This window comes from Cervus canadensis, chromosome 3 (assembly GCF_019320065.1).
Source record: "Cervus canadensis isolate Bull #8, Minnesota chromosome 3, ASM1932006v1, whole genome shotgun sequence".
In the NCBI taxonomy this organism is placed as follows: domain Eukaryota; kingdom Metazoa; phylum Chordata; class Mammalia; order Artiodactyla; family Cervidae; genus Cervus; species Cervus canadensis.
The window spans coordinates 92,769,181-92,784,096 of NC_057388.1; the positions used below are offsets into that span (position 1 = coordinate 92,769,181).

General features: G+C 45.7%; 1 protein-coding gene across 3 annotated transcripts in view; it reads left to right on the top strand.

Annotated features, from left to right (window-relative positions):
* LRGUK (leucine rich repeats and guanylate kinase domain containing) overlaps positions 1-14,916 on the top strand; it is a 96,056-nt gene that overhangs the window by 58,323 nt on the left and 22,817 nt on the right. For 2 of the 3 annotated variants that reach the window (XM_043463748.1, XM_043463749.1), the window contains 3 exons: positions 1,881-2,082; positions 2,776-2,871; positions 9,360-12,049. In XM_043463748.1, coding sequence (XP_043319683.1) covers positions 1,881-2,082; positions 2,776-2,871; positions 9,360-11,575 — 2,514 coding nt within the window. In that variant the 3' untranslated portion in view covers positions 11,576-12,049. Of the gene's footprint in view, positions 1-1,880; positions 2,083-2,775; positions 2,872-9,359; positions 12,050-14,916 lie in introns of those variants that run through there. The other variant, XM_043463750.1, reaches the window with a different exon arrangement.

The window sequence follows — 14,916 nt, forward strand, 5'->3', positions numbered from 1 at the left end:
CCTTCTCTGAACAGTGTAACATTTTTTTAGTCAGAAAGAAAAAAAGTAATTAAAAGGATCCCATTAGACCAAACACTCAGAAAACAAAATCTAGGTAAGTCAGGTATTCCGTTACTATTGACTACCTCTCCCTTAAATTTTTTTCCTCTCTTGACTTTGAAGAGCAGGAGACTGTGATCCCTTTTTGGTCTTTTGTGTGGGTCTAGGAGAAGGAAATGGCAACCCACTCCAGTACTCTTGCCTGGAAAATTCCATGGATGGAGGAGCCTGGTAGGCTATAGTCCATGGGGTTGCAAAGAGTCGGACACGACTGAGTGACTTCACTTTCTTTCTTTCTATAGTTTCTTTTGGAGGAGGAAATGGCAACCCACTCCAGTGTTCTTGCCTAGAGAATCCCATGGACGGAGGGGCCTGGTGGGCTGCAGTCTATGGGGTTGCAAAGAGTTGGACACGACTAAGCAACTCACACACACACAGTCCCCACAAGGGCTTCCCTGGTGGCTCAGACAATAAAGGAATCCACCTGCAATACAGGAGACCTGGGTTTAATCCCTGCATCTGGAAGATCCCCTGGAGAAGGGAATGACAACCTGGTCTCATATTCCTGGAGAATCCCTTGGCCAGAGGAGCCTGGTGGGCTACCGTCCAGGAGATAAGTGTTGCCTCGCTTCAGTGAAAGTGTTCACCTCTCTTCCAGCTCATTAATTTTCCTAACTTTAAAACCCTGCAGTTCTTATCTTCCTGCAATTGATTTGTTGTTCATCCTTGAGAAGGTTTACTTTGTTTCTATGCTAATTAGCCAGAACAACAACAACAACAACAGAGACCTTTCCCAGAAAATGTCTTCCTTGAACAAGGCAGAAACAAAAAGTATGCATCTGAGTGTAGACACTCGTCAGCTCCAGTGACTACCGTTTTCCATTTCAGTGGTTCTGAGTTCTGGCTCCTGTTTTACTTTTTTCCTCCCTGAGAGCTTCTTCCTGCTCATTGCCAGGAGGTTGAGTCTATAAACCAGGCTTTATTCCTGGTTCTTCCCAGCTAAATCATTTTTCCAAACTCTCCTTGTCATTGACCCTTTTAGACACTGTTGTTTTTTTTTTTTTTTTTAAAGAGTCTCTATTTCTTCCCCTTGAATTTTTAAAAACAAAGATTTTGAACACTGAGTTAAACTACTGATGGTTGGATTGAGATGGAAGGAACTTCAGAGTCCATTTGAAAGAACTTCCATTTCACAGCGGAGTTGGCACAGAGTCACAGCAGCCAGCGAGCTGCAGTCCTGACCCAGGCCCCCGGTTCCTCTGAGCACTACTGCCTACCACTGCTTCCCTGCTTTGTGTGGGCTCCTGGTTACCAGGGTACCAGGAGCCTGGCCTTCCCATGCTCTGGGTACAGGCTGTGAGATGTAATAGGAGCCAGCCAACCGCCAGGCTGCTGATTTAGGAACAGGAAGGGACCAAGCTGATGACAAAGGGGAAACAGAGGAGCCTTTCTCTCTGGTAAGATCTGTCTCCTGCAGCTGCAAGGATACCTTTTGAAAAGTAGAATTGAATTTGCTTTTCAGTTATAAATATGCAGTATTCTGTGAGCATACCTATTTGTCTCTAGCAATTTTCTTTTTTAACAGTCATGTTCCTTAGAATGGTTAAAGGATAACCAGGTAGAATGAATTCTTATTTTTCTAATGATAATGTAATATTTGATACACAGAGAGAAGTAATCCAATCCTGAGGTATTTGTAGGAAAATAACAGCTAATTATACAGAATAAACAAATTCTTCAGTACAACACTACTTATTAAACCTATGTTGTCACATATTTCCTAAATGATTTCTAAATTGTGTCTCTGTTTCTAATTTACTATCTTTTCCTTAAATACATAGGGTGTAAGAAGTTTAAAACATTCCTATTTTGAGCCTCGATATATCCTGGTGGTACCCATGGACAAGCAAAAATATGAGGGCTACTTGAGGAGAAAAGGATTATTCAGTCGTGCAGAGATTGAATTTGCTGTCTCCAGAGTGGACCTTTATATTAAAATTAATCAGAAATATCCAGGATACTTTGATGCAGTAATCAATGCAGGTCAGTAACTTTCAGCAAAGTTCTATTTTTGAAGTATAAGATCACTGGGGGAAAACCTGCTGCAAAGTATGTTCTTGTTGGCTGAAGGCAGTTTCTTACGGTTGTAGGACTGAGGTTCCTGACTGCTGGCTGGCTGTCTGCCAAGGGTGACTCTCAGTTTTTAGAGACTGCTTTCGGGTCCTGTGCATGTAGCCCCCTCCACTTTCAGGGCAGCAACAGCCCATTAAGTTCCTCCTCATGCTTCGAGTGTCCTCACACTTCTCCAAACAGAAACCCTCCTTTTATGGGGAATCATATGATTAGATTAGGCCCACCTGGATAATCTCCTTTTTGATTAGCCCAAACTCATAAATAACCCAAATTATTTATTAGGATATTTTACTAGGATATTTATTATTAGGATAGTAAATTATTTATGAGGATCTTGATAAATAACCCTAATTACATTTGCAAAAGTCCCTGATGCCATATAACCTAACATAACCACAGGAGTCATCGCTCATCAGATTCACAGGTTCTGCCCACACTCAAGGGGTGTGTGTGTGATTAAGCAAGGGCGAAGTGTCACCGGGTCTTAGAATTCTGCCTACCACGATATTCATGCAATTAGATCTAGCTAAAAAATTATTGCCACAGATTGGCTCTGTTTTGATATACGTCTGTTGCTAAAGTACCTTCTCTCCTCTGCTATAGATGATCTGGATGTTGCCTACCAAAAGCTGAGTAAGCTCATTAGAGAATACCTTGGATTTTCTGAGGTAACTGCCAAGAGTTTGGTTCCAACCACAGGTACGGTCCTGTCCCTTTTGTGCCAGAACTTATTTTGTGTTGAAAGGAGAACAAATCTATGGTTTGTTATTTGAGGACTCATCAACCAGGCTAATGCTAGTTCTTTTTTTTTAAAAAAAAAAAGAAACAAAATTTATTTGTATATTTGGCTGTGCCAGATCTTAGCTGTGGCATGCACACTCTTGGTTGTCACATGTGGGATCTGGTTCGCCGACCAGTGATCAAACCTGGGCCCCCTGCATTGGGAGCACAGAGTCTTAGACACTGGACCGCCAGGGAAGTCCTCTAAAGCTGGTTCTTACTCTTTAATCCCTGTCCTTCCTCTGGTGTTACTGTCCCCACAAGCAAGCTGTGTGAATCAGCCCCTCTGGATGTGTCCGTCTTTTTGTTAAGGTGACCATAATGGATCTTAGAGGACTGTCCTTTAAGGATGTGCTGGGCAGTACCTTGCAGGCTGGTACTAGTAGATACGGGTCAGTCCCACAGTTCAGAACTCAGCCTTCTGGCAGTTTGGCTCCTTAGGGGCTGGGGTGGTGTTCTGCCTCACAGCATTGTTCAGTCCAAGAGATTCTTTCCCTCTTTGTTTGTGCTGCTCTGGTCCTCAAAATGTGGCCCTCCAGAGTATAATGGAAGAGGATGTGAGCCTGGTCCTGGCCCAGCTGCCCCCTGGGACAGGCTGCTTCACTGTTCTGAGCTTCAGTTTGCCCTCTTGTTAGATGGAGTTAATGCTCCCCACCTGCCTCACAAATCATGTGCAGCAAATAAAATGGGATATGTAAGTGCCTCTCCTTGGAATCTAGGAATTCTAAAGCCCTAACTTAGAATTTCAGTACATGAGTATTTTGAGACGTCTTTAACAGTTTTCCCCCAAGTCCACCTCACACCCATTAGGATGGCTACCATGAGAAAAAAACAAAACAAAAAATAGAAAGTGTACTGGCAAGGATGTGGAGAAATTAGAAATGTAAAATGGTGTAGCTGCTACGGAAAACAGTATGGAGGTTCCTCAGAAAAGTTAAAAATAGGAACACCATCTGATCCAGTGATTCCACTGCTGGGTAAATACCCAAAAGAACTGAAAGCAAGGTCTTGCACAGATGTCTTTACATGTTCACAGCAGCATTATTCAGAATAGCCAAAAAGTGGAGGTGACCCAAACATTCATTGGTGGATGAATGCATAACAAAATATGGTTTGTGCATACAACAGAATATGATTCAGCCTAAAAAGGAAGGAAATTCTGACACCTGCTACAGCACGGATAAACCTTGAGAACATTCTGCTAAGTTAAATAAGCCAGCCACAAAAACACATATACTGCATGATTCCAATTATATGAGGTACCCAGACTAGACAAATCATAGAGACAGAAAGAAGGAGGGTGGTTGCCAGGGGCTGGGAGAGAGGGAGGAACGGAATGTTGTTCAACGGTGTCAGAGTTTCAGTTTTGCAAGATGGAAAGAGTTCTGAGGATCGGCTGGAGAATGGTGTAGGTGTGCTTAATGCTATTGGACCATCCATTTAAAAATGGTGAAGATGGCAAATTTTAGGTTACATGTATTTTACTATCATCATCATCAAAGAATGCCCTCACGAAAGAAGTTCTCCGATGGACTGACCTGCATTCATGCTTGTGCACGCTAAGGCGGTCAGTCATGTGGTTCAGCCTTTGTGACCCTGCCCAGTAGGATCTTGCTGGCCGGGCTGTGTCCTGGCCAGCCAGCAGCAGGTCAGGTCACAGTTTTTGCCAAAGTTCAAACTGACCGTGTTGTTTTGCAACTCTACACACCCTCTCGAGGTGAGGTGCCCTTGGAATCCTGGAATCAGATTGGTGGGAAAATGGTAGCAGCCAACATACAATGACCAGCGTTTTCTTCCCGGGTGTGTCTCATAGGAGACAAGTGATAGAAAATGCCAGAAGAAAGTGCAGGCTGTGAAAGCGGGCACCCCTGGAGGAGGGAAGGTTTCACTCAGTTCGTGGAGGGGCACGTCCAGTGAGGGGTGGGCAGTGTTCACCCTGCCTGGCCGCCCCCTCTGCATCAGGCTCTGTTCTTTAGAAAGCTTCGCCTATCCAGTAGTACCGTGTATCTCATGAGGCTTCCATGGAAGCTCCATGTAAGTTTCTCTTGAGGAAATATGGCTCCCTTTGCTTTAAATCTTTGCTAGCCAGCCCAGCAACCTCTGATGTTTAATTTGGTCCCCTGCGTGGACCTGTCCCTATGGGGCTGTCCCCTAGGTGAGAGCACCCTGCCCCATCCCTGCACCAGGCCCATCTCCCATTGTAAATTAATAAGCTGGTGTCTCTGGCTTTTAAATCAGCCCCTTGTGGGTTGGGAGAACCATGAGTCAGCCCCGTGAGCCTGAGCAGTTCCGAGCAACGGAGACCCAGCAGCACCGAGGGCACCTCTAAACTGTGACTGCCGAGTAGGACTTAGCACCAGGGCGATGGGGTGTGGGATGTGGCCACCCCCGACCCCCCACCAACACAGCTCATCTCGCTCTGCAGCCATCAGGAGCACTAACTGGTGACTGCAGTGTGCCATTTGGCAAATTAACAGACCAGATAACGTGTGCATAAGGAGATAGACTTCTGTTTTAAACGGTTTTATGAAACTCCATTTGTTTGGACTAATTAGGTTAGACCTGTCTGATTTAATGAAAAGCATGACTTCTGGAATTTGGAAGAGTGTTCTCACTCTCTGATACATTTAATACCTGAAATCGGGCCGTCCAGTTATTGACTAATAGAGTCCCAGCTTTTAATAGTAGATGGGAGGGTTTGTACTTACTATATCAAATCACTGGCCTTCATAGACCCCAGTTTTTCTGACAGGCTTACTATTTGGAAAATCATGTATTTTCGTTAGAAGCCAAACACTCTATATGATTTATGCAGTTCGTCTGCAGAAGAAGGTATTTTTTTCAGCTGATGGTTTAAGGATAAATTTGCACATAAAGTGATTTTGTGGAGGCCGGATATTAGTCAAGTATTTAAAAATTCTAATTAACACAGTTCTCATTAAGAAGCTTATACATTGTCTCTAGTGGCCCGAGAGTGGAGCCAGCGGCCCCTCTGAGTCTCCGGGCGGCGAGGTGCGCGCCAGGGAGCGTGGAGCAGATGGTAACAGGTTCACTGCGGGAGAGCAAGGCCTCGCCATAATCACCTTAAGATGAACCTCGTGACTCCCTGAGAAGGGTCCAGAGCACCAGAAGGGTCACTGCCACAGGCTCAGCTGGCTCACAATTCTCGGCCTCCCTTCTGAGCTAGGTCACTCTGAGTTAAAGTTCTATGGTTTAGGTATATCTATATAAAGACTTTCCTTACTTTCATGCATGTAAATGGAATCCCGAAAAGCAAAACTCCATAATTTTAGTACGGTGGAATCACTTTCATGTATAATTGAGCTGTCAAAGGTAAGAAATTGAAATTAAAAATATTTAAGAGTCTATGAAGCCAATTTTGCCTTAGCAATTAAAAAATTGGACTGGAAAGAGGAAACCTCAGTTTTGCATTCAAACTTTCACCAATAATCATTAATTTGATTAGCACTCCCATTTCTAAGAAGCAAAACCCAAAACAACTATATATAATATTCTGGAACACGTTAAAATCTGTTCTTCCAGAGCTGAGGTTTTCCGCAATGGGCCTGAACTGTCCATCTGTACTGTCAGCTTCACTGTGCACTGCAGACAAAAATCTGATGGCCAATGGTGTTTTCATAGAAGCAGTGATCCTGTGTCAATGCAAATGGAAAATGATTGCCAAACATTTGAATTGCTAATACATAGCTTTATCTTTAGTAATTTCATGTTACTAATTTGTACTTGAGAATGCAATTTTAAATTCTACACTTAATGATGTGAAAGTGGAATGAAGTAAAGAAAGTAAGTACAATTTTTATCAGTTCTGAGTATAGCAGCCCATCAGCCTGGACCCACAAGTGCAAACCTTCACTGGAGGAGAGACTAATTCAATTTTCATTTAATGTGTGTAAATATAAAATAATAACTTTGGGCACAGAGTAATTGTAAACCCTCAAGTTCTTTAGTTGTTCTGTCTCTCCATCATGTCCACCTCTTCCCCACCCCATGGAATGCAGCACACTAGCCTTCCCTGTCCTTCACTATTTCCTGAAGTTTGCTCAAATGCATGTCCATTGAGTCGATGATGCCATCCTATATAAATTAAGGTACAGAATTGCCCCCCCCCCCAACAATACAGGTAATATTCATTTCTAAACCAGGGAGGTTAAAAAAAAATCCTGAGTAAACAATATAATGTGTATAAAATAAGGGAAAACTCACTATATTCACAACCCAGTATATGTGGTTTGTTTTGTCTCTTTACAAGTGATTTCTGGAATTGTCAGTACTTCCAGTAAAGCTTTTAAAAAGCTGATCCAACCACCACCCTGAGTGGTTCAGAATTCTGACTAATGATAGAGAAAAATGATGATGGCGATGATGAGTCTAGCAAGGGGAAAACTGAGCAATTTACTAGTCCATAAAGTGGTGCCTTTATCTCTAATGAGGGGCCTGGTATCATTTGCCAAGTTATATGAATGGTTAAATTGTGAAAGTGGGGCGGAAAAATCTTTGTGTATCTGATTATTGGAAACCAGGAGGGCTCAAAGAACTTTCAGCATTGGATTTCACCATTCTTAGAATTTTCTATTTTTTAAAATACTTTTTATTGTGGTTAAAACATGAAATTTGCCATTTTAACCATTTTAAGTGTATGCCTTAAAGGTATCATTTATATTCACAATGTTGCAAACCATAATTACTACCTATTTTAAGTATTTTTCATCACCCTAAATAGAAACTTTATACCTGTTCAACAATAACCAACACCCCACCTCTGGGCCCTGGTAACCTCTAATCTACTTTCTGTCTCTATGAACCTGCCTGTTCTAGATATATTTTTTAGCTGTTGTATTTTATTTTAACATTGTTTCTTGACTAAGTTCATATTTTAATTTATAACTGTTATAAACTAGGATGTTAAGAATGATGAACAGGGCAGCCCCTCAGAAAATTTGCCCACGTGGCAAAATTTTCCTTGATCCCCTTCTCCTTCCTGTCCCTGGTTACCTCTGACTTGACTGGATGCACGGGGTGCACACCCAGACTAGGAGGTTCAGAGAGAACCCGGAGTGGTCTGAACGCGTCCCGCGTTGTGGCAGGAGAGGGACCGGTGGCCAGGAGCCCAGTAGGCTCCTGGAGATGGACCACTCTGGGCTCCCCTCAGAGGTCTGATTTGGTTTGGCCTCTGAGTAGCCAGTCTCCCCCAAGGTCAGCTGAGGCTGGTTTCTTGAAGGCTGTTCCAGACTGGAGTGCCGCCTCTGACCACTAGCCTTTCAGAGCCGTGTCCTGAGGACTGGGTTACAGTGACCCGTGGGCCACCAGAATACACCAGGGGTCCTATCCTGAACGAGTGCCTGCTGAGGTGACTGTGTCCAGGAGACTGGACTCACGTGTGCTGTCATGCAGGTGACTGAAGAAGGCAACCCCTCTCTGCAGCATCGGCATGGATGTTGGCCTCTGAGAGTCACCTTCGAAGCCAGGGTGGACCTGGTGGGAAGAGGTTGCCCTGGGCGGGGGTGGAGTGGAGATGGGGTAGCAGCTTGGACGGTGGAGCCTCAGGTGCCATGTCCCTGAGCCATAGTGCGTTGTGGGATCCCACTGGATCTATTCTTTCCTTCCTCCCTCCATTCATCACTCACTCACTCACATCACTCACTGAGTGTCTGCTGAGCTTCTGCACCATGCTAGGTACTCGTCACAGAGCTCACAATTTCTTTATGGGACAAGGAAAAAAGGCCACTGAACAGGGAAACCAATCAGACTTGGTCTGGCTTAGCTGTCCATCCTCTAGTTTCTACTGTGAAAAGCAGCATTGACCTCTAAGCTGGTGAAATGAAAATGTCATTCATTTAGAAAATATTCTGGCCCATTCTCAGACCTGAATATAAATGTCAGTTCTGTGAAGAAGCCTCTTCATGTTTATTCATAAACGTTTATGCTTTCATTTGACTAAAAATTACTCTGCATGCTCAGTCGTTTCAGTCGTGTCTGACTCTTTGCGACCCCATGAACTGTAGCCTGCGAGGCTCCTCTGTCCATGGGATTCTCCAGGCAAGAATACTGGAGTGAGTTGCCGTTTCCCCTTCCAGGGGGTCTTCCCAACCCATGAATCAAACTCGCGTCTCTTATGTCTCCTGCATTAGCGGGCAGGTTCTTTACCACTAGCACCACATGAGAAGCCCCCAAATTACTCTGATTCCATTAAATAAGAGAATTCTACACACTTAGTATACCAAGGAGGAAGGATCGTTAAATTCTTCTATATGTGTAATTTTATTCTTTTCAAGGTCCTGTGTGCATCAACAAACCAAGGAAAGATATTTTTGGTTATTAATTTCTAAAGTTACATTGTTGCATTTGTTAAGATGTTTTTTAGCTAACTTCTTTTTATGTTAAAGTAGGAGCTCCCTCTAGCAAGAAGACTGCCTCTGGGGTGCCGGCACACTTGGTTCCATCCCCAAGGCGCTTGGCGAAACTGCAAGCGGATGGCCAGGTAACAGAGCATCTCTCTGGAATGCAGATCCCCACAAAGATCCCTGAAAATCAGAGCCTAGCTCCCTCCCAGAACCAGGAGCTGACTCAGGAGGGAGCAGCCCCTCCAAAGGGGCTTTCTCCCGAGAGCCAGGTCAGCACTGAGCCTCCTGCAGAGCCCAGCCCGTCAGCGCCTGGTCTTCCCCAGAAGGCCCAAGACTTATCCCCAAACCGGAAGGAAGCCGATGCTCAACAATCAGCTCTTTCTTCAACAACAGCAACCACAGATCTGCCTGAGAACGAGGCCCGGACATCCGGGGTGAAAGCAGGTGAAGAGGGGCAGCCTGCCACCACTCCCTCCCAAGGGCCTCTTCAGCCTCCTGACCCACCGCCAGCCCAGGGCCCTCAGCTGGCTCAGGATGAAGAATCAGGGGAGGCCAGGGTAACCCCCAGCAGCCCTCCCTGCTCTGAACTTCCACAGGGATCTGACCCAGCATCCTTCGGCCCCCAGGGAATCCAGAAGGGGGATTCAGCCAGCCTGCCAGCCAACAGTTCCCATCATGATCCTCCCAGAGATCCCTCTGGCCCTGACAAGGTCACACCTGGACCACCTCCGGGAGACTCTCAAGAACCTTCCGAGGAGGGTGTCCCCAAAGCAGAAGTTGCCAGGGTCGACACACCTTACCCAGAAATGCCACATTCCCAGGATTCAACAGATACCCCACAGACCCAGGACAGGGGGGACCCTGTGACTCTGACTCCCAGAAGCTGGCTGGCTCCCACCAGGCTGCCCCAGCCCCGGGTCCTTGCTCCGTTCCAGAGTCGGAGGCCCACGCCCAAACTCCTGTCACCCAGCAGGGACGAGGCCCTCGGAACAGCCTCAGATCAAACAGTGACTCCCTCTCCCAGGCCCCTGCTAGCTCAGGACGGAGACCCCAGTAAACTTCCTCTCATCAGCTCCCCTCATTCCAAACAGCCCGCCAACCCGAGCCCCCATCAGGGCCCCAGCCCCCAGCAAGTCCAGGAAGAGAAAGTCCGGGAGGTGAAACTGCCTCTTATCAGTCCTCCAGTGCAGGAGCCATCAGCTGCCCCCCACCCACCCCAGGAAGGGGAGACCCACTTAATCAAGCTCCCCCGAATTTCCACTCCTTTCTCAGAACAGCTGCCTCAGAACATGGCTCCTTCTGATTCGAGGTCTGCCAAGGAGAGGCAGACTCCCAACGCAGGCCACTCCTCCAGCAAGAAGATTCCAGATACGCATGCCTCACCCCAAAACCACGAGCCAGGACAGCCTATAGGAGCTAGGAAAAAAAAACTTCCTGGCCACAGAGAGACAGCTAAAGGGCCCGCACACCTGAAAAGGGCGCCACCTGGAGGCCACCATGCAGCCTTGCAGCCAGAATCCCAGAGGAAGCCAACCCCCCTCAGGCCCCCCAGACACCCCAACCCCAGCCTTCCCCGGAGCCCTCAAGGGAATCGGAGAGGAAAAGTCCAGACACCAGACATTCCTGAACCACCCAACACCGAACCAGTGCCTAAAGATGCCCAGGTCCGGGAAGAGAAAAGGGGAAACGTACTTCATTCCAGGAAAAAGGTCGATGCCAACCTCCCTGCAGATGACCTGGTTCAGAAGGGAGCCAGGTCAAAGAAAGGACCAGCTTTGAAAAGACAGGATTCTGGAGGATTATCTCAAGAAAACACAACTACCCTCAGTGGTGATCAAGCAACTCCAGAAGGTCAACCCCCTCACAGGAGAACCCCCCAGAATGAGGAGGTCTCTGCAGAGTCAGTATCGGAGGGCTCTGCTGCCTGCGAGCATCTGAGGAGAAAAAAAGAGGATCACAGAAGGGATAGGTCTCAGACAGGAGAGACTTCTTCGGATCCCCCAGGGCAGGACGGCATGGCCCCCATCCAGCAGCCTGTCAAAGACACGCAAGCCGAGCAGGGAGCCAGCCAGACTGGGCCAAGCTCTGTCCAGAGGGACCGTGCTTCCAGGCAACAAACCAAAGAGAGAGGCACCTGGAAACACAGGGGAGCCCCAGGGAACACCAGCCCGGCTGCACCCCAGAACCAGGCATCTGCTGGGGAGCAGGGCAACTGGAAGGGAAGGCTTCGAGCTCGGGGCAGTCAGAGCACCAAGGTGTGAGCCGTCGTGGGGCCACCAGGTCATTGACATCTGTGCCCCCTAAAGCCATGGAAAGCTACGGTCAGGGCCCTACAGTCTATATAGCAGCTTCCTCCTGCAACCCCTAGTCAGTGTAGCTGGGAAGGCCTACCACTGGATTCTTAGAAGGCAGCCGATCTATACACTTCAGTATCTCCTTTGAGGCTTGCCATCGCAGCCTGGAAAAGCAGCCCTGTGGTGGTGGGGTATGCCAGCAAGTGGTTCCCCCGCTCCAGCAGATAGAGCAAGTCTGAAGGGTTGGTATCAGCAAAGATGCTTTGTGTCCAGACTTACATGAATTCCAACATGATTGTAGGCTCTGTCTGAAGCAATGCCTTATAGCCACTAAGTTTTCTTTTGTTGCTGTTCTTCAGTCGCTCAGTTGTGTCCAACTCTTTGCAACCCCATGGACTGCAGCACGCCAGGCTCCCCTGTCCTTCTTCACCTCCCGGAGTTTTCTCAGACTCACGTCCATTGAGTCGGTGATGCCATCCAACCATCTCATCCTCTGTTGCTCCCTTATCCTTTTGCCCTCAATCTTTACCAGCTTCAGGGTCTTTTTGAGTGAGTTGGCTCTTTGCATCAGATGGCCAAAGTATTGGACTTTCAGCATCAGTCCTTCCAATGAATATTCAGGCTTGATTTCCTTTAGCATTGACTGGTTTGATCTCCTTGCAGTCCAGGTGACTCTCAAGAGACCTCTCCAGCACCACAATTTGAAAGCATCAATTCTTCGATGCTTGGACTTCTTTATTGGGAAAATTCAGTCTAGATTAGCAAATTCTCTTACGCTTGTTGCATTATCAAGGGTTCAAAAGCAAAAAGAACTCTGAGAAAGGAATCCTTTGTAGTTTCTTGGTCTCTCCCACAAACATTCCAATCCCACAGGTTTTTTACATTCGTGACAAGTGATCGAGTGCTTCAGATTTGTATTGGCATGTACTGCCTGAAACTGACTTTATTTGAAATGAACACCTTCTTTCTCTCTTTGAACTGGAACCCCATGTAAATTAGCCCATGCCTTCATTATGCCTAACCAGCTGGCTAAAAGAATTAGGAGGGAGAAAATTGAGGCAAATCGGTTTTTTGTTTATCTGTTCATACCATCAGGATTCTTTTGCTGGCAAGTGTCAGGAATTGAACCTGAGCTAGCTTACTGTCAGAGCTAGCTTTTCTATCAGAAGGGAGGGAAATATCTCACAAAGCCAAACTGGGGAGGGCAGAGCGGCAGAAGAACCTCAGAGAGACTGGGAAGCATTTCAACACATCCAAAACTCGTCATCTCCAGGATTTTCATCATCTACTGGACTCTTGTCATCTCCTAGACTTCTGTCATCTCCAGGACTCTTCCCATTTCTCATCTCTGTTTTTGCCTCCATGCTGGCTCCATTCTCTATGACATAAATGACTCTAAATCAGTTTCTGCACTTGGCAGGAAATGTGACCATCAGTCACTCCTAAAATTTACATTTGGTTTTACATCTGGCAGCTCCCACTATCAGGGAGGGATTAGCTCAGGTGCCCCTTGATCCAAAGATTACAATATACATATATATTTTTTCTTTTTTTTTTCTTCAGGGATGTACTCTGGCCCAATGTGAGTCAGATGCTCATTCTTCAGCCTGTCTACTCTGGCTGGGGACAGGGGCACATTTAGATATACTCAATAAGTTCCTTTCTGTGAATCCCGTCATTCACATGAAAGAGAATAACTAAGCAAAGCAGCCAGTCTAAGATCTGACTCTGAAGAATTTACAAGACAGTCAGTGAGCGCTCTTACTGTGTGTTTGGTATCATACTAAACTGTGTCTGGTATCCCATGTTTTAAAAATGTCATTGATGACTACGTTACCTGTAGCCTGTATAAATATGTCTGTATCTTATACAAAAGGCATGTCTTAACCTTAACACATATCCCCCCAAATTGTATGTAGGTCAAGTGTTATTTCAAGTGCAGTAGAGAAAATTGATATTTTTTACAATCCATGGTTCAGGACTCCTCTTGTATGATGAAGAACCTGTGATATACTAATAATTACCCTCGGATTTATCTGGTTTGTCCAAGATGAAATTAATAAGGTGAATTTTTTTAAACATATCATAACTTATTTTTATGAAGTTAGTTCAAGTCCTCCGACAAGCATGGATTGAGTACTTCATATATGCCAGACACTTTGATAGTTTCTACATAGAATGAGATGATGAGGACACTTCAAGGAGCTCTGTCTCTTATCAAGGGAGACAGATAAGAGGGTTCATTACAACACCGTGTGATTGGGGCAGCTGGAGGCCCTGCAGCATGCAAGGGTAGGTTTAGCACCAAATAGAGAGGAAAACTCATTTATTAACTTTTCCAGAATGTCACGAGAAGAATACTAAGGAAGGACACTGATTCAGCCTGGGATGTGAGAACTGGATGAGAAAACATTTCCAAGAGGAAGTTACCCTTCAGCTAAGTCCTCAAGGTTGCAGAGTAGTCAGCAGACTGACAGGAGAGGAGGGAAGTTCTTTCAGAAGGGAACAGCATATGCCTGAGCTTGGAGGTAAGAGCAGGCATGGCATCTTCTAAGGAACAAAATGTCAGGAGAGCTGTAGGTATATGTAGATATTTATAGATCCAAAGGGCACTCCGTGCTATGCTAGTGAGCCTGCAGCTTGATCTGTTAGAAAACGATGGGGAGCCATTGAATGGTTAAATGTTTTATCTTAGGGGGCATCTAGTCAGCATAAAGGATCACTTTAAGGAGGATGATACAGATAGCCGGAACAGTGACTGGAAAGCTGTTGAGTTAGTCCTGACACGATGCTAAGGGGCTGAAACAAGGCACATCGTTGAAGGAGTGGGCAGATTCAAGATATTTGGACTGGATGTAGGGGGAGTGCAGACTGTGAAAGAGAGGAAGAAAATCAGGATAAGCACCCATTTTTTTCTGACCTGCATTTTAGAGGCACGAATACCTCACTTAGGTAAAAAACATTAGAAATTGATTTGGTTTCCTCCTTGAGCAACTGTTTTGGAGGCTCTTTAAGGAATTCAGGACTGCATCTTCATTAGGGCTCTAATGCAAAATAAGATGCCAAGTTTCCCATCTTCTAAATTGGAAGAAGCTCTAGCATCCTTCCCTAGGGTCCATGATGGTGTCCGGTTTGTGTTTTGGTCATATAGACGTCTCTGAGTCAGTGCAGTGGGATATTTTGTCTGTGGTTCAAGGAAATAAGTAGAAAAGATTGTCATCTCCTCTCTCAGTGTGAGATTTTTAACAGCTGTTATTGATTTTCTTGGCATCAAGGACACTTCTGCTTTTTAATCATAGAATATAAAT